Source organism: Sinocyclocheilus anshuiensis, unplaced genomic scaffold (assembly GCF_001515605.1).
Source record: "Sinocyclocheilus anshuiensis isolate Anshui unplaced genomic scaffold, SAMN03320099.WGS_v1.1 scaffold888, whole genome shotgun sequence".
Classification (NCBI taxonomy): Eukaryota; Metazoa; Chordata; class Actinopteri; order Cypriniformes; family Cyprinidae; genus Sinocyclocheilus; species Sinocyclocheilus anshuiensis.
Genome location: NW_015549648.1, coordinates 114,294 through 126,089, shown reverse-complemented (window position 1 = coordinate 126,089; position 11,796 = coordinate 114,294). Strand labels below are relative to the sequence as shown.

The 11,796-nt window shown below is 35.9% G+C and overlaps 1 protein-coding gene across 1 annotated transcript in view; it reads left to right on the top strand.

Annotated features, from left to right (window-relative positions):
- The first annotated feature begins 669 nt into the window (after nucleotides 1–669).
- LOC107660158 (pro-neuregulin-2, membrane-bound isoform-like) overlaps nucleotides 670–11,796 on the top strand; it is a 72,224-nt gene continuing 61,097 nt past the window's right edge. Inside the window, exon 1 of the mRNA XM_016449397.1 lies at nucleotides 670–811. Within this exon, the coding sequence (XP_016304883.1) occupies nucleotides 703–811 (109 nt within the window). The 5' untranslated portion in view covers nucleotides 670–702. The remainder of the gene's footprint in view (nucleotides 812–11,796) is intronic.

Sequence of the window (11,796 nt, the reverse complement as noted above, 5' to 3'; positions counted from 1 at the left end):
ATTACAATTAATGGCGAAAGTAATGTTTGGAAATGTAAACTGACATTTCCTACTGACACACTACAGCAAAAAGAGGCTTAAAACCTTTTTTACTGGTGAAAATACTAGTAGCCTAAGACTTGCACAGTAGTGTGTGTGTCCTTCATTTATTAGGCAACTGTGCAAGTAATGAAGAGGTGATAATAAAGAGGTGATAAAAAGGAACAGTCTTTTAACATTCTAGTATAAATGCATGTCAATGCATTCTCATAAATGTAATATTTGAATTCATGTCGGTTCTATACATTTTAAAATATTTTATATCACTTTGATTTGATAAATATCAATGTTTTCAAACTTATTTTACAAAGTTGTATAATGAGGGTCCATGTTGATTTTCTTGTCACATGACAACAATGGCTCCTGCAAGTTGGTTATGCCACAGTTACTTTTCATTTGTTAGTCAAAAATGTTCAAATATGAGTAATATTCTTTCTTAAACAAGATTGTATAAAAATTACTTCTGATACTTTTCATACATTTTATCAGTTTTTGGTAAGTTATTTTGACTTTAATGAAAGGCGCATTTTATTAAGCTCAAATGGAGTAACTTATGGGTTTTAATGACTCCGAGATAACAAATGCTATTAATAAACCGTCGGGGAATTCGGCTCCGAGGCTCCGTGCGTGGCGGTGGAGAAGCACCACAGATATATCTTTTTCATGGACCCTACGGAGAAGCCTTTAGTATTCAAAGCGTCGTTTGCACCTCTGGACAGCACCGAGAAGACCCTCAAGAAAGATGTGGAGAGCATATTGTGTGAAGACTGCGGTAAGTTTATTCACTGTGACTGTGGTGGCTGTGGCTCTTCATTGTTAACGAATAACGGCTCGTTCTCGGAGAGCATCACAACGTTGCATTTTGCTCTAGAGGAGAACGGGAGATGGGTCGCTTGTGTTTGGGCGTCTCTGCAGTATTGTTCTAATCACCGTTATAAACATTTAGGTGTACACCAGTACACACACACACACACACACACAAGCATACAAGCATAGAGAGAGGCATTGACCACGTCTGTGGCAAGCCGCTTAAACATTTATTCCGTTAAACCAGCGAGAACTAATTACGAATAGTGACTAATGAGTTCTTCACTTTCACCAGTTCAGTAGATACTAGAAAGATGTATGTGTTCAGATACATTGTAAAAATGATTTTTTTTGTTGTTGAGATTTTTGGAGTATGTTTTACAAGATAATATTATTTCAGTCTTTCTACTTTCAAATTTAATGTTACTTGCTGTTTCTTTGTAATTGTTTGTAAAATTGTTTCAAAGTAAATCCTACACCATTTTTTTTCAGTGTAGTGACCAGTATCTATTAAATTCCAGCTTTGGCTTTGATTTGCACTGTCCCAATGATGACAAATATTGTACCATTGTTACTGGTAATACATTTTACTATTATTTTGTATGAGGATCTGTGGTTTAAGATATCAAGCATCTGCTCTTAACTAGTATGTATTCCAGTTGTCGCTATCCATATTCCAGTTTTGCAAATAACTATTCTTCTTATATATCCCAATAGTTTAGTAACTTTTTCATCTCATTAATTGCATGTTTTACTTGTATTATGTCAGTTAGTCACTTCATAGTTACTTATTAGTAAGATGTAAAATGTTTTCTTTAAAGATTCTAATAAACTCTAATAAATCAGTACTACACTGTAAAAAAAATAATAATAATAATAACGCTTACCAGAGTCTTTCTACTTCAGACAGCAAACCTCACACACTGGATTACAGCAATGCCTGGAGGAATTAGGACTGATTTCTATCTGCCAAGATGGTTAGAGTTTTCTTTAGGACCTCTGATGTGGTTTAAAACAGGATGAACCCAGGCATGGTACGGGACCGGCACCTCTATCTCCTGAAACTCTGCTCAGATAATGGGATGAGATAATTTTTTTTTAACTTGAGGAAGGTCATAGCCACATAGGAGACTTCCGGACATTTGAGAAGATAACCTGCCTGCACGCTCTCCAGCTCTTAGTTCCATATGCACAAACACACACTCAGAAACACACACGGTGAAGATCAATACCCAGAGCTTTTGTACAATCCTGCTCCTTCAATCGATATCAGTGCATCAGGAGCCCCGAGGTCTGATCTAAAACATGCACACACACACACACACACACACACAAGCATACAAGCATAGAGAGAGGCATTGACCACGTCTGTGGCAAGCCGCTTAAACATTTATTCCGTTAAACCAGCGAGAACTAATTACGAATAGTGACTAATGAGTTCTTCACTTTCACCAGTTCAGTAGATACTAGAAAGATGTATGTGTTCAGATACATTGTAAAAATGATTTTTTTTGTTGTTGAGATTTTTGGAGTATGTTTTACAAGATAATATTATTTCAGTCTTTCTACTTTCAAATTTAATGTTACTTGCTGTTTCTTTGTAATTGTTTGTAAAATTGTTTCAAAGTAAATCCTACACCATTTTTTTTCAGTGTAGTGACCAGTATCTATTAAATTCCAGCTTTGGCTTTGATTTGCACTGTCCCAATGATGACAAATATTGTACCATTGTTACTGGTAATACATTTTACTATTATTTTGTATGAGGATCTGTGGTTTAAGATATCAAGCATCTGCTCTTAACTAGTATGTATTCCAGTTGTCGCTATCCATATTCCAGTTTTGCAAATAACTATTCTTCTTATATATCCCAATAGTTTAGTAACTCTCATTACTCATTAATTGCATGTTTTACTTGTATTATGTCAGTTAGTCACTTCATAGTTACTTATTAGTAAGATGTCAAATGTTTTCTTTAAAGATTCTAATAAACTCTAATAAATCAGTACTACACTGTAAAAAAAAAAATAATAATAATAACGCTTACCAGAGTCTTTCTACTTCAGAATGTCACATTTCTATATGTTTTCCTTGCTTTGAAATGTACTACCAGTTTCTGAGTGAAAATTGTTTTAAAGCAAATCTTACACCAGCATTTTTTCCCAGTGTCTAGTACTAGGAAAACTGTACTAAGAATAATTATTGGTATAGTTAACTAGACCAAATGAATAGCTACTACATTGGACCAGGAACCAGCAACGGATGGAATACATATTAGTTTAAAATTATTAGTTGATATCTGAGCCTCAGATCGCCACAGAAAACATTAACAAAAGAAAAAAAAATTGTTAACAATAGTAATTTGTCACTATTGAGATTAGTAGAATAGGAAAAAGTGCTATTATCAAATAAACAAATACAAATCCTATTAAATGAATTGTTTCTAATCACTATTGGAATAAGTAGGCTATTAGAATAGTTAGAAATAATACATAGAAACATACTAGTTAGAAATAAATGTTAAAACGGTTTGCCACAACCATCAGCTTGACATGCATTAAATGACCAATTATTCTGTACTCTCAGGCAACGGAGTTAAATCAATATGAAGCAATGTACATGAATCTTCAGGCTAAGAGTCGCCCATGTTCATCTGAAACACGTGATTTCACATAATGCAGCATGATGTGCCATGATTCATGCAGGTCTCTAACCTTCTCATGATGTTGTAAGTGTATGTATGATGAGAAGCATCAGATGTCTCTTGGCCTTTGGGGTAATGTGAAGTTTCGGGCCTCAGAATTGTGTGTAAAATAATGCGGACGGCAGCATATCAGTTAGCTTTGAGTTGGCATCAGGAAACCACGTGATGGGAAACTGGAAATCTGCTGCCTGTGGTTGGTTCAGGATCAGGTGGCAGCGGCAAGGCCCCTACAGAAAGGGATTCCCATTCAAATGCAGATAAACTCTGGCTTCACAGTCCCTCTATTATAATCTGACATATTGCTAAATGTTTTATAGCCTGCAATGACATGTACGTGCTTTAATTTAACATGACTTTTCATTTAATGATGTTTTTATTGTATTATATTTACATTTTATGAATTAGAAATGAGCAAGGTCTCAGTGTGCTTTAAGAACAGTGTGACTGTTTGAAACAACAGGTGCGTTTTAGTGCAGAGATATGTTTTGTTTCTTCAAATTGCTTGCAGCTTGCCTTGTAAATCAGTTTTCAAGTGACCTTCATAGGAGGTGTGGTTAAAATTAAGGGTTTTACATGGCACCTGATTGGTCGATTTGTTTGAGATATTAGCCTTAGCATTTTTACTTTTTCATTGTGATTTCCACTCCAGTTGACATATATGCACAAATGATGAGTTTTTGCTGGAATAACTCCATCGTCCAGAGACAGAGCCTTAAGTGTTCTCTTTCTTTAATTCCTGTGTCTTTTCTTTTAGTCTAATGGCATATTATTGAATTAGTAATAATGTTACCCTAAAATTATATTACAAGGACTTTCTGTTTTTTCTTCCAGTCCTGTTATTTACAGACAGTCATGGTTTTAGGAAACACTGTATCTCTGAGACACAGACAAAAATGTGTGGTGCAGTTTATAATGCATTTAATCTATATATGCCTACTTCCCCACTGTGCAAATGACCTCTTGATAATATAATAATATAATATAATAACACTTAATGTAATGTAATGCATATTCAAGTACAAAAATACAAACAGGTTGCGTATGCAAATATAATCAGGTTTTGGGATTATCAGCAAAAATGTAATCTTATGAATAAAGGCCTTCGTAATTCAAGTTTATTTAAAATAACATCTATATATAAAACAGTGTTTTATAGTTTGGTTAAAATAGCTGAGGTCATCGTTTCAATCAAGCTACAAAATATTATATTTAGATAATTATATTTTATATTTACGTATTTGTTTGAAATGGGCTCACTGTATGTGTCTGAGCCGATATGAATGAGTTGACTTGTGAATGAATGGAAAATGGCTTTTGTTTACTCTAAAAAAAATTTGGGAAAGGGAGATAGGAAAGAAGTGTCATACAGAAATAGTGTATGTGAAGGAGGTCAGGTGATTTTAAGAGGATTTACGCAGTAAAATCTGAAAGCTTAATGCATACCTTTAGGAAAATATGCAACGCAAAAGCCTGTCACATGGCGAGAGTTGCTGTTTGTTAGAAAGAAAATGAGAGCAGTCTTGATCCACAGAGACCGGTGCGCTCAGAAACACAATCCAGCTCTGAGACTGAAAGACGTGGCAGACTACAGAGACGGACAGACAGACAGGGTATGAGTAAACATCTAGCCCAGTGTGACTGAACTAAATGTGACTAAGAGTGACCATACCTTGAACTCTGCAGCAGAAAACGAGAGACACACACACAGTCTGTAAGTTTGAATGTGCTTGCAGGAGATGAAGAGGAGTGAGTGAGTGTGAGTGTGTGTGTGTGTCAGTGCCGAAGAGAGAGCGAGAGATCTGGAGCTCGTATGAATTATGCAGGCTGCAGTCTAGAGTGCAGAGTTTTAGCTGACCGTGTTTCTTTTTCTCTCATTTGCCTCTGATTTATATTTCACAGTAACTTCTCCACGTGCTCTTTCAAACACACAGAGAACAGAAAGCCGAGGGCAGTCGAGTCGGCGTGTTCACGCCAGATAAAAAGCAGCCCGTATCAAAGGCGCTCAGATACGAAATGGGACAAATTAATTAACGTATTGATTGCGCATTGTTTTAGTATTCCGTCGCAAACAGTGGCGCATTTATGCTCGCAACATAATTGCTTTTCCCTCACTGCAGTCTGTTAAACATTCCTGCACAGCCCCTGAAGCCATGAAGACATGCAGAACGTCAGAAACAGCCCCACCTCCTGGTCATATTATGGTAATGCAGGTAAATCTCCCACCGGGGGGAGAACAGCCTTTATGGAGGAAGCTGGTGCTTTTTAATCTGACGTGTAGATGCTGTATGAAGTTGTGTTAGAGGAGCAATGGAGCTTCATACGGAGTTTATAGAGACAGTGAATGTCCTTTAAGCTGCAGAAGGACAGTTGAAGTTTACCTAGTCACTGAATTATTGAACAGCACTTAGTTTATCTTCAGTCCCTTGACACATGCTCACAAACTTCCTCGGTAGTCCAGTGGCTTCAGTTTGGTACACGGACGCTAACTACGCAATCCGTGACAGCGATTCTTTTTTGCTGATCGTACTGGATGGAGGAATGTAATTATATCTGTGATGTTAAAGACTTCCTGATCTGGTCATGTGGTACAGTGAGGTCCAAATGTATGCGGAAATAGTTTTATTTATAACATTGTATATAACATTTGTCACTGCAAACTAATTGACCAACATTAGATCTTGAGTGAAAATTTCAATAAAATAAAAACTTTTTTATTATATGACTTTCTTCGTATTTTGTACATTGGTCTTTTGTTTTACTGCAATAGTCTGAAAAATGCAATCTTTTGCATCCAGTTGAAATGACATTGTTTTTCTATGCAAAATATCCACGTGAGAATTTGGGTGAAAAGGTAAATAAAAAATTAACATGAATTTTTTAAATATTGTCACTCTTTTGCTTCAATGACAGAAGTGTGCAAAAATGCTTATTGCACTGTTGATCATTTGCAATGGAAAATGTTTTAAATACGAAAAATTGAAATATTCTGATTTAAACTGTGTTTCATTTCAAAACAGATTGTCAACATGAGAATGTGAGTAACATTTAAAAAAGAAAAGAAAGAGAGAACAGGAAAAAGAAAGAGAATTTGGTGAAATACAAAAAATCTATAAAAAATAAAAGTACTTTCTTAATATTTTTGTACGTTGCCATTTTCTCTAATGACAATACAGAAATCTGCAAAAATGCAGATTAGAATCAACATTTTCTTAGCAAATTATATCATCATTGCAAGAATTTGAGTGAAAAGGAATCATTTTTTTTAAATAACCTGCAAAAAATGCTTCTTTTTAACATTGATATTATGATTGAAACATGTTTTAAATGCAAACATTTGTTTCAAATTATATTACCAACATGAGAATTTTTGTGAAAATTAATCAAAACAAAAACATGAATTTCTTAATTACAGTATGTCACCCTTTTTCTTTAATGACAGAATGCAAAAGTCAGCAAAAATGCAGATTTTTTTCTAATTAATATAAGCATGAAATAAAATAATTAACGTAAGAATTTGAGTGACAATAAACAAATAAGTTTTATAAAAAATAACCTGAATTTCTTGGTGTTTTGTATGTCGCAAAACATTTAACATTGCAAATGAAACATGACAATTTGAGCGAAAATTATTGCATTTTTGCTTTAATGACACCACTCAAGAAGCTCTCAGACTTTTAGACCCCACTGTATGCGCACAAGACAGAAGAATCTGTCTGTCTCTCCATTCGCCCAGCGTTCTCCTACAGTCAATCAGAGAGACAGAAATCAGATGAATCTGTCACGAATTCAGCCGAAGTGCACGTGAAATGAAAATAAAAGTAATATATATTTTGTTCTATAGCCAGTGCTCCCCTGATATCACAAATCTGTGGGAAAGTAGGAGGGGAGATATTACTGAAACAGAGAAAGGGAGCGCGGGAGAGATGCTATTGCGGAAAAACGAGTGGAACGGGGAGAAGGTAAGCAAATGAGAGTGGTAGAAAGAGAAAACCAGATGCACTGAAGGGGGAGGGGGCAGCACGCCAGAAAAAGAGAGAAAGAGAGGGAGGAGGGAGAGTAAAAGAGAATAGCTTTCCCCTTTCTGCTCTGCCTCCGAGCATCTCATCGACTATTCATCACTTACTGTGCCCATCTCTCTCTCTCTCTTTCACTTTGCTCTCTCTCTCGCTCAGCCCTCATTCACGCTATCCTCAGCTCTGAGAGATGTGTCAGGAATGTCTAATTGAAATGAACTCATAGAAACACATTGACTCAGGTAAGCAGGTCGACTCAGCCGAGCTCATTTCTGAGACAATCACACCAGGGCCCCTTTCACACATGCGTCTGTATTTTTTACGGCAGACATATTAACTAGGGATGGGTCATGATGCTCAGCCAGTCAATTAGTGAGTTCTAGATTTTTTGATATTTTTAGCACTTGTGTTTTAATAAGCATGCTGCGCTTTAGTTAGTTTACACGGCAAAACCTTTATCCATGCTTTTTTGAGGGTCCCCCCAACATTGGCGTTTCATTTTTAGTTGAGCTTTTCAGTAAAAACTATTCCAACTTTTTTTTTTAAAGCATTTTGTGATCTCTGTGCTCTGTTTGATCTTATTACACATCCCATACCACATATTTTATAAGTGGAAAATGTGAACAGAATTGCGGATTTATTACAGTATGTATAGAGCGGAATGTCACCAAATTTGGAATATTTTGGATGAATGAATCGAAAGTAGAGCTGTACACTTAAATCACAGTATGGACTATAGTGTCTTTGAATATTGAACTACAAAAAGACGTTTAAATATGAAGTATGCTTGTCTCTGTGTGAATGAGCGGTGCAGTTTCATCTACTGCGCATATTTAAGCATTTTCAGCATTCATTGTCTCACTATACGAGGACATGGACACGTGAACTTCATCTCCAGAGCTGCTCCAGAGTCACTTCACCAGCATTTCACCATTTCATTTGAAACTATTGTCAGATAAACACAGAAATTCAAAGGCGTTCACGACAATCCCTCAATATAAAACTTAGGTTTAACTTGAAGAAATTATGACCGAAATATATTATTATTGTACAGTACAGTGTATTTCAGAAAATATTAATAATTTTAAAAATCTAACTTAATTTTTTAAGGAATATCTTACAATTTTCCTTCCATGTTTTAATATTAACAATAACAACTTTTTTTTGTGTAGCACTTTGTCAACAAAAGGAATTGTAAAAATGTTTTATCTGATTTCATTTTAAAAGATTGAATTGTTAATTGTTGAACTGTTAAATGTTTTATGCTTTTATTTGATTACCACAATTGAAAATATTTGTATTAAATCAGAAATCCAGAACAATTAAAACAGCCAATAGAAAGTTTCTAAAACAAAAAACAAACAGTTCTGTGGCCCTATTATTGTAAAAATTTATTAAAATTAAAATGTATAAAAATTATTACATTGTTTTATAAAGTAATTTAAATTCAATTATAAATTCAATCAAACCATTAAGAATCCATAGAAATAAAATAAAAAAAAACAGAATTTGGGAAAAAATACATTTCATAGGGCCGTAATATATTAATCCACTTGTTTTGTAAATGACCCTAAGAAATGCATCTGATCAACGTCAGGTAATAAACCTCTAATTATACAGGGCTTCCACTTTTCAATTATTCGACTAGTCACTCAGACAATCGACTTACACTAGGGTTCACATGCAAATGTTGAAAATGCACTGGAAAATGCTTTACCAACATGATACTTTGAAATATAGTCAAAAGAAGACAAAAACACAAATTTTGAAACAAAATGAACTGGTTAGCTGCATTGCATGTGGGTCTTCTTTTGTGGGCGTTTGTTGGCTGGAATAAAATGTTGTTTACTAGATCTTTTTCCATTTATTAGAGGTCTGATTACTGTAGTGGTAACAGACCTCCGTATTCAAGGGGGCGACAGAGTTTATTTTAAATGTCTGTGCCATTAAACTGGAGGTGTTTTAACTATAAATATGTAAACTTAATGATTATTTGGCACAACAGCAGCTGAACTGAAAGCCCTTTCTGCAAGGCATGGAAATGCAGTCTGACACATTGTAAAATGCTTTTGAGCTTGTATAGTTTATGTTTGTGTTTTTGTGGTTGAGTGGATTTTTTGAGTAGTATTTTTCAGGCCTTAGTGATTCAGAAGATGTAAAACAGTTTGCATGAGTGTCTTTGCCGATCTTAAACTCAGGTAGTGTTAATATGCTGTGATGAGGTGCTCATGTAGTGGAGGTGATGCTAATGTAAGCTCTTCTCGTTTGGCTCTGATAGACCTGCTGTGTCAACTTTTTTTTTTAATTAGCAGCTGGTTTTTCTCTGCGGGCTCCATTGGGATTCAGTGTGTTATGGAGTATAGATCCCATGTGTAAAGCACAAACTGTACCTCATCTTACAGTACCGTACAAAAATAGGTTACTACAGGTATCTGTTGTCTTACTGTTGTAAAATAATAGTGAATTTATCAATAGTGGTTCTTTCTGTATTCAGTAAGATTTTTAAATATTTATATCATGTTACAAAAGATTCATATTTCGAATAAACGCTGTTCTTTTTAAAAATATATTTTTGAACTATCCTAGAAAAAAATGCATCACGGTTTTCAAAAATATATATTAAGCACAGCTGTCCTTGGTAATAATAATTAATATTTTAAACACCAAATCAGCATATTAGAATGATTTCTGAAGGATCTTGTGACACTGAAGACTGGAGTATTAATGCTGAAAATTCAGCTTTGCATTACAGGATTAAATTACATTTACAAATTACATACAGCAAACAGAGTATGCTGTTCTGTGTCAGCCGCACCACACGTTCAGTGGATACTCTACAAAATGGCACCAGGGTGACGTGGAGGAGACGAATTGTTGAATAAAGTCTTTTTTTTTTTTCTTTTGCGCACAAAAAGTATTCTCGTAGCTTCGTAATATTATGGTTGAACCCCTGATGTCACATGGATAAGTTTACCGATCTCCTTGCTACGTTTCTGGACGTTGATCGTGGTAGTACCCTTGCTGTCTATAGGATGGTCAGAGAGCTCTCAGATTCCATCAAAAATATCTTAATTTGTGTTCCGAAGATGAACGGAGGTCTTACGGGTTTGGAACGACATGAGGGTGAGTAATTAATGACAGAATTTTCATTTTTGGGTGAACTATCCCTTTAAGGCAACACAAAACAAGTTCAAAACACATTTACTGAATGTGAGTTTGGGTGAACTGAAAGACCATCAGCACCAATTTGAGACGACTTTTTGACCACAACATAGAGAATAAAGTTCAACCTTACTTCTTTTTCTAATCTTTTACTATTTGCTATTATTCCTGTAAAATGTATTGTGTTAACCAGCATTAAATTACTGCGGTAATTATCGCAAAGATTTTTGAAAAGCTGCAAAAAAAGCTATTTTCATTGTCTGAATTTGGTTAATGTTGTTTTTGTCCAAAAAATGAATGTAACACAGCAAGTCTTTGACACAGATACACACACACATACATATTAAAGGGGTCATCATATGAGGCGATTTCAATTTTTCCTTTCTCTTTGAAGTGTTACAAGCTCTTGGTGCATAAAGAAGATCTGTAAAGTTGCAAAGACTAAAGTCTCAAGTCCAAAGAGATATTCTTTATAAAAGTTCAGAGTCAACCACACCTCCCTAAAACAGCTCGTTCTAACACGCCCCCACATGTCTACGTCACAATGTGGGAAGATTTGCATAACACCGCCCAAATGTTCACGCAAAGAAAGAAGGTGTAACTTTTATTCTCGCTGTAGTATTGTTGCCGCTGCCGCCATGTCGTGAAGACGCTGTGTGCTTCGTTGTGAAAGCGAAACTACTTTGTTTGGTCTTCCAAAAGAGGACGATATCCGCTTCGTCATGCCTAGAGCTGATCTGTGCTGGTCGCTGAGGAAATACATCAACTTCGCGCTGTGGATTGCCAGATCGACTTTCACCGTGGACGAAGCAGAGTCCAGCCCGGGGTCGTCACATGTGGTTGCCGCTCCTTCGTCGAATCCGCCAGGCGCGCCGTTCTCGACCCCGCCACCTCTGCTCACTCAAGCCCGGCCTCAGCGCACGCTAAGCCGGGGCTTCCCCTCACGCTAGGCCGCTGTGTTTTTCGTTGTGAAAGCGAAACTACTTTGTTTGGCCTTCCAAAAGAGGACGATATCCGCTTCGTCATGCCTAGAGCTGATCTGTGCTGGTCGCTGAGGGAATACATCAACTT